The sequence below is a fragment of the Haliaeetus leucocephalus genome, unplaced genomic scaffold (genome assembly GCF_000737465.1).
Source record: "Haliaeetus leucocephalus isolate CR32 unplaced genomic scaffold, Haliaeetus_leucocephalus-4.0 Scaffold2, whole genome shotgun sequence".
Classification (NCBI taxonomy): Eukaryota; Metazoa; Chordata; class Aves; order Accipitriformes; family Accipitridae; genus Haliaeetus; species Haliaeetus leucocephalus.
The window spans coordinates 16,300,602-16,318,058 of NW_010972438.1; the positions used below are offsets into that span (position 1 = coordinate 16,300,602).

Here is a 17,457-nt window from a genome sequence, read left to right on the forward strand (position 1 = left end):
AAACCAGACATTTTACAAAAATATAGGGCTTATATTACAAAATATCGGATAACTATGAAACTTGAATGTATGAAAATCAACATTAACAACATAATTCACTTCTGAAAAATTAGATTTCACAGACATAATACCATATTCAATATATTGCCAGGAGAAAGCTTGCTTATCTCTTTCAGATGGGCAGTGTGTTACAGCCTAACAGCCTCTGGATACATTGCTATCCCTAGAATCCAAGGCAACTGCTTGGATAGAAGCCATGGGCCAGGGAGAAATACTATATACAGCCCAAGGATATCCATTTTCACTAATTGTTTATACCAAGAGGAATGGTTTCAAGGGGAGAAAGCAAGAGAAACACATTTCAGACTGGCCAGCAGCATTGGTAACTGTGACGCTTACAAGGGCAGTGAAAATCTTGCATTTAGTCCCTGTACCTGAACCTGTGCAACACAGAGTTAAACCTGTGTTGCTTGCAAGTCTCATGGGCTTTTCTGAAGGTAAAAAAATTGCCATTCCTACTCAGCCTAAGGATCTGGTGGTATTAGATTGTAACTATCCTGAGAGCACTCAGGCAGGATCCAGTTTTAGAAATAAGGTAAAAAGCTACAGATGAATAGATTTTGCCTTTGGTATGTTAGGAGACATACCTCAAAACCCAGCAGTTTTTCACCTTAGGGATAGCTGAAAATGAGTTTCACTCTTACACATGTGTTTTGTAGAGACATTGTCCTGGATTTGGTCTGGCAGAAGCTACAGTGGGCATACTCATAACTTCCATTGTTGTGAATTGGCTATGCAATATCACTGACTGTCGCAGAGAAGTTTATGAAGTTGTTTTCTTAAATTCTTACCTATTAGAGGCAGATAAATAGAGACTACAAGATAAGCAAAGTTTTCCATCCTTTATGGTTTTGGCAAATACCTGAAAGTGTGCTTCATGTATCTATCTCAGGAGCAAGAAGCAAATCAAAATCAGGCTGCATATAATACAAAATAGTATGCCACTTAACTGGTGCATAGACTGCATTAAAATAATAATAAGACGGCAAGTTTCAGAGTAAACATTTATTGGTTTATTGGCATTGTTGTTAACCTTTTGGATAGCAAGAATGGGTAAAGTATACCAGTTTTACCTGAAAATGACTGATATTTTAGAGGTCATGCACTGTATTAATGCTTACATCTTAATTAGGATTTTTGTTTGTTTTTCTAGGGTAAAACCTGGATTTTTGTTAGAAATTCTGCAAGAGTGATACTATCAGTAAAGATGTCATACTTAGTAAAAGGAGTTATATGTTGCAGTCCTGTGAATCAGATGCACAAAGTAACAGGAACTCTGTTTAAAGCACACATATTAAAAAACATATTGGGCACCAATGAACAACAATTAAAAATTTCACGTACGTCATCTCAACTTAGTTCTGAAAAGGCAAACACTTACAATTATGTCATTGTTGGAGCTGGATCAGCAGGGTGTGTATTAGCCAACAGGTTGACTGAAGACCCCCTCAGTACTGTACTACTTTTGGAAGCAGGCCCTAAAGATACATTTCTAGGTAGTAAAAGGCTGATGTGGAAGATTCATATGCCTGCTGCGTTAACTTACAACCTCTGTGATGAGAAGTATAACTGGTATTACCACACAACACCACAAAAGCATGTGGATAACCGAATTATGTACTGGCCCCGAGGAAGAGTGTGGGGTGGGTCCTCTTCTCTCAATGCTATGGTGTATGTGCGTGGGCATGCAGAAGATTATAATCAATGGAGCAGGAAAGGGGCTACAGGATGGGACTACGAACATTGCTTGCCCTATTTTAAGAAAGCACAGACACATGAACTGGGGCCAGATCAGTACAGAGGTGGAAATGGACCCCTGTATGTGTCAAGAGGGAAAACAAACCATCCTCTTCATCATGCATTCCTGGAGGCAACCCAGCAAGCTGGGTATCCCTTCACAGATGATATGAATGGCTATCAGCAAGAAGGATTTGGCTGGATGGACATGACTGTGCACCAAGGTAAATCATAAAGGGGTCCTAAGTAATTTGTATTTTTGAGCCACCAGTGGTACTTCTGAAAGCATTTTGGAATATGGACATGTAATCTGCACTGAATACCATTTGGTTCTTTAGATTACTTAATAGCTATGGCACTCCGTATTTACACCCTGTTCATTTCACAGCAGCTTGCTATCAGTCTAGGGTGTATTTAATTGAAAATTGCATTGGTGTGCAAGTCTTGATTCATAGCTTGGGCGAGTAGGTTTTCAGAATGTCATTGTGAAATCTGTTATGTTAAAATAAAATCTTTAGTTATTATAGCAAATCACATTTGCTTTGAACTCTATAAACCCTATGAAGGCTTTCCCTTTGTTAACATCCTGATTGTTATTGGCTAAAATCTTGGAGAATACTGAGCCTGACTATTTTAATGTTTAATGTAAACATACATTGTAGGTCAAAGATGGAGCACAGCTAGTGCTTACCTTCACCCAGCCATATCACGCCCAAATTTGTCAGTTGCAGAGAAGACACTTGTAACAAAAATCTTGTTTCAAGGAACAAAATCTATTGGTGTTGAGTATGTGAAAAATGGGCAAAGGAAAAAGGTAAGAGATTTTTATTTTCCAGTATGAAAGGTATGAGTCAAAGCAAAATTGATTTTTTTTTTTAAACAAACTTTCATTAAAAGTGACACTTTAATATGCAAAATGTCTGCTTTTCAGATGCTATGTTGTCTCTTCCAGTATCTGATTTCTTGTCAGTTATTTTACAGTAGGTGATATTTCAGCTGTATTGATTTAGAGATTAATATCTCCATTATATTTCCATCTCTCAGTACTGAGGGGACAAGCCTTAACTTGATGTTACCTTACCTTGTTGTGTAAGGTTTCTGGCTGGAACCTATGGTGCAATCATGCGCTGTCTCAGCATATTGACTAGTGTGCTGAAATGCTGATGTTTCTGAAAAACAATTCTGAAAATGCTGTTCTGGAATAGCAAAATCTGTAAAAGCTAGATACTGAAATCTGAATGGCTCAAGGGATAAATAATGAGTCATTCACTTCTACTTTGCCATTATGTCTTGAGTTTTGTTATAGTAATGGTGAAACATAATGATGAAACATGTCTTATGGTTGTTTGTGGAATGAATACTTTTCAGTCTCAGTCCAACTTCCACTGAACATGCGATCATGTGGAAGGAAGCTTGAATTGCCATTACAACTTAACTCTGTGGATAAACAGTTCATTTTATGCAGCTATCAATCCATTGACTTCTGTAAGAGCTAAAACATTCTTATTTCGCTTAACTCTGCTATTATAGCTGATTATGGAGTATGTACCTAGGAAATTGCCTAAAAGGTATTTATATGTTAATAACTTAAGATATTTAGTCACAAACAATTATAAAACAATCAAAAAGTGTAATAGTAATATCCTAAAGAGAGGAGAGTACAAATTTGATGGTTCGAGTTCAATAAGGCTAACAAGGCTCAATAGACAAGTGTTCTGTGACTGAACACCTGCTAAAAGTTAAAAGGCAATATAAATAAACTGTTCTTTCATTTTCTAATGCACAGAACAAATTTGTTGTTTCCTAAGTGGATTGGTAATGACAATAATTTTAACAATGTAAACCAAAAGTTGCAGAAAATTTAATTGATTTCATGAGCTATTAAATGTTTGCGAAAACAGTGTCTCTCCTTGGTGTTCTTGTGCTGTTATTAAGATTAATTTTGTCGAAGAAAGTCTCGGAAAGCTAATTACATATGATCAAATACTTTCTGAATACAGGACCACTTTAACTGCAAAATTCTTTAATTGCTATGAATTTTCATACATATTAATACATGTATGATTTATACACAGTGAATGATATGTATGTATAGCATATATCACAAAAAGTACACCTTCAAAGTATTTCCCCCCAACATCAAAATTGCAGGACTTGCCTGCTTTTACTTTCTGTTAAATTTTATACCTGTCAGGATGGAAGAGCTAAAAATTTTATTACATTATGAACATTAAGATGAAACACTTGGTTACATTAAACTGTTTTTGTTTTTATAGTCTATTTTAGGCAGGATCTCTTTTACGTCAGTCATCAGTAGAGTTAAAAGATCATCAAAACCTGATTCAAGCATGATACAAAACCTATTCATCAAGCCAGTGACTTAATTGTTATTTCAGTAGATATTGGGGTCCTGGTGAGCTCCCAGAATTCCAGTAAGCCCTTTGACAAAAGTAGGGAAGGTAGACTGAACATTCCTGGAGTTTCTGAGTTCAGAATCAAGCAGAAAAGTGTATTTGAAGGGGAAGAATGTTTTTAATGTATCATAGCCTAAATAGCCCATATAAAAATGTTTCAAAGTCAGTTTTTCCTCTTTGCATGTTAGATTTAAGCACAATGAAAGTCTGTATATGGGCTAGGAATAACTACACTGCTGACTTTGCAGTGAGCATAGGTTGAATGAGCATCATTTGAATGCTACCTGGAACAAACTGGCACTAGTTTTTTGTATACCCTAGAAAATATAAATAAGTTATATTTGTGTAACATGCAAAATGCAGACCTAGGTATTGATTCCGCAGTCACAGGTATGCCGTGTGTTAGTCTTAACGTACTAATGATTGCCTGGAGCAAAACAATAACGAACAAAAAAATATCAGCATTGGCTATCCATCAGCAATATCAGATAAATAGTGTGGAAACAATTTATCAAAATTTATCTTCTTACTACATTTTGATCTTATTACTAGCAACAATCTCATTCACTATCATTCTGTATAGCTGAGGTGTCATACAAAAAGGACAGGATTACTACAAGTTAATATGCACTCCATGCTAATCTGTTAACACTTCACTATACTGCAGGAAAAAAATAGCACTTTTTAATGTTGCTTTAGAAGTTAAATGTCTCATCTAAAATAAAAACAAGCAGCTACTCGTAATAGCACCTTACATTCTACGAAAGTGGAGAATGCAGATGAGCAATACCAGATATGTTGCTTACTTTTTGTTTCTTCTGTGGTACAGCTGTTCTTTCTTAAGGACAGGTGAATCTTGAATCTTTTTTTTCTAATGTGCAAGAATTACTATTCAGTTTGTAATCAACTACCTAACTCAGTGTGTATACAAAGGGTATCTTATATTTCAACAGGCAACATACGTGCAACTAGGTAGGATGGAGTGCATCCATTGTGTGTGTCTTAATGAGCCATCTCATTGGAATAGAAAGGGACAGGCTGAACAAGGTTGGGTTCACCCACATCGTCCTCTTTCAAAGAGTAAAGGGAAAAGGTGGAGGGTGTCAATATTTTCTTACTCCACACAGTTTTCCCCTTTACCAGTGAAAAGCACTAAGGGGGGTAGTTCTGATCCTAAATTTAAGAGATGTGGCAACAGGGAAGAGTTAGCCCCCAGATACAGATGACACAGAGAAGGATTTTGGTATTGCTAAATGAGAATATTCTGAGGCAGAAATCCTTGGAAAGAAGATGTGCCAAAAATACTTGCAGAGAAGGTTCTAGAAAAAGAACTATCCAGCACAGAAAATTGAGTCAAAGGTAGAGGAATAGTATAGCAGCCTGTAGCATGACCAGCTCAGGGCTCAGACTCAAATTGTTTGATGAAAATCTGTCAGCAAAACAGAATTATGTATATGCCTGCAGTCAGAGTTTTCTCAGTAGCGCTTTAGTGGTTGAGGGGCATCTGAAGACTACAATAAGCTAAGAAACCAAACATTAGTCTTGGTTGAATTAAGAAAATAAGCTCTTGAGAACTTTTGAGCTAGTATGTCTCTGAATTCAAAATCTTCCTTAGAAGTTTCAGTTTGCAAACTGGTATTGAAAATGGAAGAGACACTTAGCTGATTGATCCGATTGTCACAGGTACTTTTTTCCTGGCAAGTAGCACAGGAGTTTATTGCCAGCCATGGTACTGGCTGAGCTGAATGTTTGTGTGCCATACAGTTTGAACGGATTGTAAACATGGGAATAAATACAGAAATTATGAAAGTGAAAGCTTGATCATTTCTCTCTGCAGAAACTTCTGGCAAGATAGGAATACATTTAGAATGAGAAAAATGTGAGGGAAGGGTGTCTAATCTGGATCAGAATAGCATATCTGAACAGAAGCTCTTGACATGCTGTTTGCATTCAGATCAGGCTTAATAATGTTAGGACTTTTGTGCTCATTTCCTTTTAGGCTTTTGCCAGTAAAGAAGTTATTTTAAGTGGAGGTGCCATAAATTCTCCACAGCTGCTTATGTTGTCTGGGATTGGCAATGCAGATGATCTAAAAAAACTGGGGATCCCTGTTGTTTGCCATCTTCCTGGTAATTTTATTATTTCTTTTAACCTTACATCTTCCTGTGGTTGCAATTCAAAGACAATTAAATGAAATTGTAGTCATATGTTAAGAATTACGGCCCAGCCATAAAAATGAATCCATGAAATTCAGTTGTCTTTATGTCATGTTGTGTGGACTAAAAAGTAAGTGTTAAAAATCAGTGGAAACATGCACTGATTTTAGAACTGAGCAATAAACTCCTACACTTTCTTCACTACATTTGCTAGTGAAAAATACCTTTCTGAAAAATACCACTGTGTACTTTTTAAGTAAAGCAGTATACTTAGAATTTAGAATTTTGAATGAGTTTTGATCCACAACAGATTGTATAAACTCCCACTGTCATATCTATTCAAAGATAGAAGGAATAACATGAACTTTTCCTTAAAACCAGAAAAGCTAGTACTGTATTTAGAAGTCATATCTGGCAATTTTAGAACAAGTGATATGTCTGCCATTTAACTTTCTATTTTCATTCTAGTTATGCTCTGTTTATGTAAAACCTTATTCTGACATGAGCAAAAGGCTGGTATGACTCATGGTCTTGGTCTTAGTCATCACTGCCCTTGTAAGAGGTTAGTTTAGTTCCCATTTATGCTGTTTTCTGGTTGCAAATGTTGTGTATAATTGTTCCATGTGGAATAACTTTTTTTTTTTTCCTTTCTTCTCCCTCCTCCCCCTTTCTACTCTCCCCCAGGAGTAGGCCAGAACCTTCAAGATCATTTAGAAGTGTACGTCCAGCAAAAGTGCACCAAACCTATTACTCTATATAATGCACAAAAGCCAGTTAATATGGTGAGGATTGGTCTAGAATGGCTTTGGAAGTTTACAGGTATGAAACACAGTATGCAATCATTCTACCATTGATTGATTTACAATTATTACATCCTTTTATCCATGAATTTCAAAGTCTGGGAGCCTTCATATATAATTTTTTTCATATTCTTGAAAATAACTGGAGCTTGCAAATGGACTTGAACTATTTATTTTTTTTCTAAATCAGAATATTTTGAAACAGTTATTATATCTTAGGTAACAAGGGCGGGTTTTATACACTGTTTTTTAACATTTTTATATCTCATTTCTAAAAAAATTCTACATTTAAAAATCTCGGTGCTACTGAGAAAAGCTGTTGTAAAAAATGAAGAAAAAATTATGTTTGAAATAGAAATTGTGTCAACAAAAACATATTGTTGAACTGAATTAAGTTTTCTGTACAATTGCCCCAAAAGAATTAGTTTGTTGCTCTGGTCAGAACCCTTTAGGCTTCCATGTAAAACAGAAGTGACTTGTTAAAATAACACACCCATTTTACAGTAACCCAGCTTAAGTTGTGCCTTAAAAAGAAGCTGTGAAAGTAATCCTTGAAATCAGTAAAATGTTAGTATTTGACAACTTACACTGGGTATATGTGGCTTTTTACCATGCAAATAAGTATTGAGGGCTAACTTAGGGTTTTAAATGGCTGTGAAAAATAACATGAGGGGCATTGCAGGCTCTTCATCTTTCCCCTTCAGGGTAGGTACTGTGGATGGCTCTGCCTCTTACATGTGACTGATAGGGTAACTATACTGCATGTCATGGAGCGTGCAGTGCAGTAATACCAGGATGCTGTAGTCAGTTCCCTCTACACCTGTTAGGATCCTGGGACCAAATCTGCCTCTGAAGTTAGACTCTAGGCCTGCTAGTTACAGTGAGATAACTGTAACATCCCACCCTCGAATAAATGGGTTTTCCAAAGTTATGCATATTTACATTTATTTTGCAATTAAAAAGTGATGCATATTGCTTAAACAACAAGTTATTCATAATGGATTTCTGTTCCTTGCAATTGCCACGGTATATGTAAATTATTCATAGTAGTGAAACCAAGGGTTAAGCAGTGGATTTCTTGCTTTTCTGAGGTCTTTTAATGGCATTTTCTCTCTCATTTACGCTCTCCAGGTGAGGGAGCCACTGCCCACTTAGAATCTGGTGGGTTTATTCGAAGTGAACCAGGGGTTCCTCACCCTGACATTCAGTTCCACTTTCTCCCTTCTCAGGTGATTGATCATGGCCGGGTTGCTTCCACAATGGAAGCTTACCAGGTGAGTTGTTGAAGAACATATTCCAGTAATGTTCTGTAGCAATTAGCAAGGAGGCTTACGCTCTATTATAAATATGATAATTTGGTTATATACTGAAAAATACTTTGTTCGCTATAATACAAAAGAGCTGGCTTAACCTCCTACATTGGGGAGAAACCGTGAGCTTGTTATCTGAGGTTGCTACCAAAATTATGTTACTTTTTATCTCTGGAAAAGTAGGCAAGCATTGAACTACTGTTCAAGTATTTGCACTACTGAAGTGCCATAGTGCTATTGATTAGCATGCCATTGTGCTAGATACTGTACAAAACTAAAACAAAGCGTCCCCTCTTCCACTGCAGTTTAGGCAGAGGTTTAAGCGAGAATGTTTGAGGCCACTCATTTATTCATTAGCACAAATCTAAGCCCCATTTTAGACTATGATCTTGTACCAAAACTCTGTGCTAATGCTGGGGAACTGTCACTGTTTCTTCTTGCTAATCTCTTTTCTTCAGTGATGGTAGTAATTTGGTCTGCGTTCTGATTGGATTAGAATGCTCTGCTACTGCTAAATTGGAATGGTTGTATTTTAAATTAAAAGAAGAGCTGTGAGATGGTGAGACAGGTATATTCCCTTCCACTTATGGAATATCATATTTACAACAAATTTGTATAAAATGGAAAAATGTTCAATGGCATTTCCCATTGTCTCCCTTTAACGTTTACATTCGCTTAATTTGTAAAGACCATCCAGCTTGCAAAAAAAAGTTCATACTGAATTTGGAAGTATGTCTGGTGGGATTGTGTCATGAATATAGCATGAGTGTTGCAGGTCCACGTGGGACCCATGAGGAGCATGAGTGTGGGCTGGCTAAAGCTGAAGAGTACAGACCCAAATGACCATCCTATCATTGAGCCTAACTACATGTCAACAGGTAAATGCAGCCTCTCCTTGCTCTGGTGTCAACTTATTTCCTGCCTGTTTCAGTAGCAGATTTTCATATCTACTCAAGACCAGTTCAGAAGTGGTGTTCGGTGCATTGTTATTTATTTCTCATTTATAAAAGTCAGTATCAAAAGAGGCCATTGTGCAAAGCACTGTATAAACCAAAAAGAATTTCCTGTTGGGGATGCAGTCAGGGTTCTTAGCGTTTGCTGCATCATGCTGTTCATTTCATCCCCTTCTCTGCTTGTGAAGTAATGGATCTGGATTGCTTCTTTGTGCTGAGACTCGTGTCCTTGGCTAGACAGTGGGTATGGTGACATAAAGAGCAATTCTTCATAGCTCATCTATTCCCTTTTGGGATTGTGCAATATAAGTGACAGCTTTGTTCACAGTGAATGTAAATATCTGTGACTTTGGAAAATACCCTACTTCATTACGGCTTTCAGCAATAAGTGAGAGACTTTCCCTCCTCTTTTTTCTTTGATACTATTTTTTTCTGTTATGCATTCTGTATGTATTATTAAATTAATGGCGTACTTACAGTTTTCTTATTTTCTTTTCATACAGAAAGAGATATTTGGGAATTCCGCCAGTGTGTCAAGTTGACCAGAGAGATCTTTGCTCAGAAAGCTTTTGAAAAATTTCGCGGGCCTGAAATTCAACCAGGAAACCATGTTCAGTCTGACAAAGAAATAGATGCTTTCATAAGGCAGAAGGCTGATAGTGCTTATCATCCTTCCTGCACCTGTAAAATGGGTCAGCCTTCAGATAGCACTGCTGTAGTTGATCCCCAAACAAAAGTAATTGGAGTTGAAAACTTGAGAGTAGTAGATGCTTCAATAATGCCCAGTGTTGTCAGTGGAAATTTGAATGCCCCAACTATTATGATAGCAGAGAAAGCTGCAGATATAATTAAGGGCCTCCCATCGCTTCAGGAGAAAAATGTTCCTGTATATAAGCCCAAGACCTTGGAAACACAGAGATAAACAAATGTTCTCATCCTTTCACATCTTTTGCTACGTAGGCTTTCATCAGCATGTTGGTATCTCACACTGAACATGCCAACAAAATAAATACCATGCAAAACAACATATTCCATTAGAATAACATTAATTTGAACCATTCTCTTATGTTAGACTACCTATTCATTTTTTTAATCAGTTGGCTTAAGCTGCTTATTTTAGTTAAACATGACCTTTTGTGGTACAATTCAAATTTTTTGTTGAAGAGAAGCTATTTCTAAATGATAAGACAGTTGTGCACATAAGCCAGAAATACTGTGCAATTGCATGAGGAATGGAAGAGATTAATGTGTGTTTTGAAAATCATTATGGTATGCCTTGTTATTTAGAGGAAGGATTTTAACTGCTGTGGGCGTTACCCAGGATAACAGCTAGTCAGTAATCCCGACATCCTGCAAAGAATGGTTAAGTAAATGTAAGCATTTGTGCAGTTTCATATTCACAGGCCAAAGTAGTTCGCATCTGAATTTATAGGACAGAGAGAGGAACCTGCGTGTGTTCGGAATTTGTCAAATGTGGGTTTTTTTATGAGAAGAATGCACAGTTTACAAATCCTCACTGAAAATTCACCATACTTGGTAGCCTTAACTGTATATGTAGTATTCAGAAAGAAGACATACATTGTATTTATCAGAAACTTACTTTTCTAAAAAAATGCAGAACAGGAGCTGATATTTATAAAAATATACTGGTCTTTCTCCTTGCTTTTTTCGCAAGGAGCTCAGCAGAATTCACTTCACATTTTAAGCTGATTTAGTTGTACCACTTTATCAGTTAGCACAGTAAGAGATCTGCACTTCCTATAACATTCTTAAAGTTACTGGTCCTTAGTCAAAGATGAGTGTTTGGAAAAGATAATTCTCAGCAAATATTCTGAACAGTGCCTTACTATCACTCAAATTTTATTAAAAAAAATTACAGCCAAGATAGATTTAAAATGAAAGGTTACTCAAAATAACTGCATAAGGTCAGATATTGATGATATAGGAAGAGATCTTTTTAAATTACAAGGCAAGTAATTTAGTGAATCAATGCTATATTTTAGTTAGGACTTAAATCTTTGTTTTACTATCTTCAGATGTGTAAAGCAAGATACATGATCTTTCATGGGTCTTTTCTGTGTCAATCTAACTTTCAGGTAGTGATTTTTTAAAAAAAACAAACAAATCTAAAGAAACTGAACTCATGGAATGAAATTGAATCCATTGAATTGTTTGGATTTATTAAGTATTCCAAAATAACTTCTGACTAAGCAGCTGTTAAGTTATAAAGTAAAAGCTTCTGTAGCCTAAGATTGCTCAAGACTTGTGGTAAACAGAATACTTTTTTTGCAGAAAAAATGGAATTTTACACCATTTGAGCAGATTGTAAAAAACTTGCTGACTCAGATGTTGGCTAGAGGGACAACTGCAGATGTTTAAGGCACATACTTCTACCTGGTGCTGCTGGCTGTAAGGCAGTGGTTGGAAGCCCTGCTGCTAACTGAGGGAAAGGACTTAATTCATTAGAGTATCTGCATAAAAACAAACAAAACTACTGAAGATGGAAGGTGATAGCAGTGAACTCTGCTCTAAAAGGAGACAGGTAAACCCCTTCTACGTATGTAATGCATTCTTTTGGAATGAGAGGAAGAGCAAGAATATTTTAAGTCATAGGTGATTGATTAGCTGTGTTAATAAGACAAGTCATCTGATGCAACTGTGCGTTTAAGGAAAGCACGAACTGTGGATGGTGTACATTTTATGGCAAATAATTTTTATTCAGCACCTGTGCTTTTGAGATTTTCATTTAAAGGTATTCAGTAGGTATATTCATGTCATGTGGAATACAAAGTATTAGGATACTCAGAGTAATATATACTGGTGAGACTTACCACAGTCCTATGCAGTTGAGAGGGGAAGCAATTTGGAAAGACAGAATACTGAAGTTCCTGCATTTGCAGATTTATAACATGGGTTTCCACTCTAGGCATGCAAGATGGGAATTGTTATTATGCAACTGCAGAGGATCAGCTAGCCACTGTCTTACATAACTTATTACTGAACACGCACAGAGCTATCCTCTGCCATTATGTCAAGCTCTAAAAAGATGAGGAAATAGCAAGGTTAGATATACATGCCAAACTGCCTGTATGTCTTTTGTTCAGGTACACATTGCTGCATTGTCCAATCAGATAATCGGGCATTTCTGAAACATTTCTTGCAGTTCTAAACATACATAAGAACCTTCCAGATTCCTCCCCTCCTAAACACTTAAATATTTTCATTGGTGTGAACCGTAGTTGCTTCATTAATTTAGGCCTCACTGCTATAGAATGTTGAGGCTCCTTCATGCCATTCCTTTGATACAGTGCTAAAAAAATGGCTCAGGTATTTGGAAGTTTTGTTGCCCTGGGGAAATCTTTAGGTAGCATGAAGCTACCATTAGTTTCTCCTGCATTATATCTGGTTGCTGATATTGAATTCCTGTTAAAATTGCTCTTCTAGCAGAGTCAATCTGCTAAGGGATATTTAGGTACAAGATATTCTAACATGCTCTGTGGAGCACTGGCAGTCTGCTAGCTAAAATTAACCATCTTCTACACCTTATAGGATAGCTGAATGCAGGCTGATAATTCCAGAGTTTAACTTATTTAACAAAATAATACAGCATATAACTGAATATTATTCCCAGTTCTACCCAGATATAAATTTTCCTATAAATGCACAGATGATATTACATTATGTATTCAAACCCAGTTAACTGTAAAAGCTGTTTGATGTAAGAATTCGGAAGTTACTAGACCTGCCAGCATGGCTTGAACCAGCAGCGGTAGTGCGAGTGAGAACACCAGCGTTTCCATGGTAATAGCTTGATGCAGATGCTTCAGACACAGTTGGAGGTCTGTGGCTGGGGACAATGAGATTAAGAAAGAAAAGTAACCAAAAATGTTTCCTTCATACACGTTTCAGTTCAAGTTGCCTTAGTATGAGAAGTGCTGTTAAAAGCAGCAGAAAATAGCTGTATATGTAAAACTACATTATATTTCATTTATGTAAGGCCACTCAAGGTTTTGTACACCAGAACTTTTGATGTTTCTGCATTTTAAATCCTTTCCAAATGTCTGATTTCAATTAGTCTGCAACCAAATGAGGCAGCTATATATACACTGGAAAACTGGAAAGTGGGCTTGCAACATGCATTTTCTATAAAATAAATATAGAAACATATTTTGAGGAATAATAAAAGCACTTACACATTTTTTTTAGTTATAGTTAAAATGAAGAGTTATTGTAGAGAGAACACAAGCATATCTTCTTACAGTATAATTTTTAGTCTCTGTTCTTCTGTCATCCAAGCTCCAAAAAAACCCACTGTTCAAATAGGAATATATTTTATATATTCACTTTTTCAGTGAATTTCCTTCACTGTAAAAGACTTAGCAATGTTTAATTCCTTACTAATGTTTTCTGTCATTATATACATATATAAATAAATCTGGAAAATCATGAAATATGCTTTAATTGTTCAGATAACTTCCAGTTTTTCTGTATTGAGTAATTACTATGACTGGCAGTATTTTAAGGGTGCCATTTACCGTGTAATTGTGCATGCATTGATTACTTTTTTCCATATACTTCTGTAATAAAATTGAACAGGTATTCTATATATCCATATATATAATGTTCTCCCTTAAACCATTCACTATATAGGACATGGTTTGCAACTAAATTTCCTTCATCATTTTTTTTTGTAAGGACTGTTTTCTCATAGGATAGCATATCTGCCCAAAGAGTCTCACATGCGACTATTGAAAACTAAGGACTAACTATACTAGCAAGAAAATACAGTGAAGTCAGCGTATTGTTTTCTGTCTCCTTGGATAAATGATTAATTAAAAAAATTGTCATTCAGCTCAATCATCTGCTGAATTTGATGTGCTGTCAAAAGTCCATGCAGCTAAGTAACCTGGTCTGGGATTTTTTCCTCCTTTTTTTTTTAATGTTCAACTTCGTTTGCCTTAAAGGCAGTTTTCAGAAGTGGGTATACCACAGTAGGTGGAACTTTGAAAACTACTCATTGTTATTTCACTGTGACACCAGATCCAGAAAGCTCCATTTTGGTCTCCTAGAGTTTGTTTCTGTAAGCTGGGAAAGTGTAACAAGGTGACTGCTGCTGGGTAACCTACCCAAGTGTTTCCTGGCAGACAGCATGACAGATTTGTTCTGATGTTGTAGGGGATTTTGGTCAGATTTTCCTAATTGTTTCCATAGATCTGTATCTAGGGAAGTAATAATCCCCTAGACAGTAGGGGAGTAATAGTTGCCCTTTTCATATAAATACTCTAATCACTTTCTGGTTAATAGCATTCATTCATAAAAGACTTGCATGCTATGATAGTGTAGACTGATGACTAAATTCCACACATTCCCTCCCATTCTTCAAACCATGCAAACAGAATTTAACTTTTGGAGCTTCTTGGTGAAAAACTATTAGTAAAAGGAGTCCCAAGTATAATAAAATTATTACACAGTTTTATTTTGAAGAACATTTTGCATTTGTTTTAATACAAAATGATGTAGGTCAAGAAATAATTTACAAACCTTTAAGTTCTTATCCTGGCATTTGAAATAAGAATGATTTCAGAGGAAGTCTGTAAGCTATTCATAGGAAACTGTCATTATGTACAAAATGTTTATTGACATGTTTTAAACATCACATTTGTAAAAATGTGAACTGGATTGCTATCTAGCATATGAACTACAGGTAAAACCTGATAAGATAACTTGTTAGAACAAGTCATTGTTATCCAGTGCTAACAAAATAGACAGTAGCTTTCAGTGGTTTTTGATTTTCCTCCAAGGTCGTTTCAGCCTCAAAGACATTTCAGGGTTTTACTGCATTGTGAACAATATCTAAGCCCTCTCTTGATTGCATAAAAATAAATCTTTGAAACAGTACACATAGAACAACAGAAAGGTAGAGGCAATAAAATAGTATACTTCTTATATCAAGGTTTTTGGTTCTGTGAATAATCATTTTATCATATTTCTTTTCTTTCCAAGCAGAGCAAGTAGTACTGAAGTAAAGTGTTTACATTGACTTATGAAATATTTTTCTGCCCACGATGCTTCCTATCAAAGTAGGGTATGTAGGTAATACACTTTGTCAAAACTAATTGTCTCATGACCAGTAATACCCTGGCATGAACTTGCCAATTTTTTAATGATTTTAATATTTATTTTTAGCATGGGATTAATACAAAAATAAAATTAGAGCTTATTTTTCAATCAAAAAAGTTAAAATAACTTTAAATCTTTCACCTTTCCAAGTATAAGACTGTAAATAGTCAACTGTGCATCCCTTATGCAGAGAAATTCGACTCAATTATTAAAAAAAAAAAAAAAATCTGTTCTGTTGCCAAGTTCAATCTTGACACTTTATCCCAAAAAGAGATTTACACTGAGAGGTGGCTCTATTTAAATATTTATGCTATAGATCTATATATTCCAAGTAAAAATACTTCTATCTAGAATTCTGTGGAGAGTTACAATAATTAGGGTCCATAAATATTGCTGCAGTTCAATTACGGTACAATAATTACAAAATATAGAACATCTCTTTACAAATACAAATCGTTGTATATTACAATTCATTTACAATAATTTCTACTATATAATTTTTAGCAAACTATCTTATCTAATTCTACTATAACCTGGTTGCAAGTGCATTAGTAAGAATGCAATTATTCCAGTATATTTTGCCCTTAACGTGATAGTCATAAAACAGACTATCTGAATGATATTTTCCTATGTAAACTGGTGTTACATATGACAGATTATTTATTTAACTTCTTTTTCCAACGATCTCTAACAGGTAGAGCATGACAAACTGTATTTTAGAAGAGCATTAAGAAAAGAAATCAGGAGGCAAGTTTGAAAACAATGTTAGAATGGATATGCAACAGATAGCTGATATGCTATTGAGTACTGAGGTAATGACATTAGTGGTTGTCATCACTCATCTCATGTTGCTATTTCCCACGCAATTTTGTGCTGGACTTATACAGACATTTTCATTGACAAAATCCTGCTCTACTATGAAGGACAGCAGCACAAGGTTGAAAGACAAGCAAGATATTACACCTCAGAATCCCGCTATAGCCCTCAAAAAACTGATTGTCACAATCTGCTTGGTTTCAAAATAACCTTATTCCTACAGAGGAACTGAAGATTTTGTGGGAGGAGACTTCACATACTGCAGCTCTGATCACATTTCGGCAACCTGGAGATAATAAATTTATTAGTTATGGCTTCCTTGAGGTGTGACATCACTTGTACAAAACGTGATTGGTTATTCACTCCAGCTAGTGCCTAGCATCTTTAAACTATGAGGCACTTTTTCCTGTTATTAGAATCATTTTCCTTGCTAAATACTATAAGCTTGTAATGCATATCATTTCATCAGCTAAATCTTCTTCATATCGTCCCGTTTCTGGTTCTTCATCACTGTAGCCAGGACCAAAATCTTGAAGTTCATAATCTTGTCTGCTTAAAATGGGAAACATATCCCCATTGGTCCCATTGCTAATGCTTCCATTGAGAAGATTACTTGCTGCACTTTCCATCTCATCAATAGTCATGTCACATGCATCAGCAATCTCGTGTTTTGTAGCTGAAACAAACTTAGGGTCCTTTGCATACCTTCCTAGGCCTTCAGATATAAGTACCTGGCAGATGGAGGGGAGAGAATGAGATATACAATGGAATTACAGGAGAACAGACAGGTCATAACAACGTTTCTCATTTGTAGAAATACTAGAAACCCCATGCTGAATCACTACAGCAACCCACAGCAAAACTCTATGTGTAAAGAACAATCAAATCAATGGCTCCAAACCACACTGTATCAGTTATGTGATAATGTAACTGATAATGCAATACATCTGACTTTTCTCTTTAGAAATTTGGGAGTAGTCTTTGATAAACATCATCATCAGGCTGATATACTAAAGACAACAATTAATATATGTCAGATGGTGCAATTAGAACAATTGCATGAAACACAAAATTTTAGATACATTTTCTGT

General features: G+C 35.9%; 2 protein-coding genes across 2 annotated transcripts in view; one reads left to right on the forward strand and one right to left on the reverse strand.

The window, feature by feature from the left end:
- Positions 1–1,267: 1,267 nt before the first annotated feature.
- CHDH (choline dehydrogenase) lies at positions 1,268–10,440 on the forward strand. The gene is made up of 7 exons (XM_010572673.1): positions 1,268–2,021; positions 2,460–2,611; positions 6,211–6,340; positions 7,052–7,186; positions 8,299–8,441; positions 9,253–9,355; positions 9,934–10,440. The coding sequence occupies exons 1-7, from the start codon at positions 1,268–1,270 to the stop codon at positions 10,350–10,352; spliced, it is 1,836 nt and encodes a 611-aa protein (XP_010570975.1). The 3' UTR covers positions 10,353–10,440.
- Positions 10,441–14,880: 4,440 nt separating this feature from the next.
- The window catches only part of CACNA1D (calcium channel, voltage-dependent, L type, alpha 1D subunit), a 199,081-nt gene continuing 196,504 nt past the window's right edge, over positions 14,881–17,457 (reverse strand). The window contains exon 50 of the mRNA XM_010572683.1: positions 14,881–17,097. Coding sequence (XP_010570985.1) covers positions 16,804–17,097 — 294 coding nt within the window. The 3' untranslated portion in view covers positions 14,881–16,803. The remainder of the gene's footprint in view (positions 17,098–17,457) is intronic.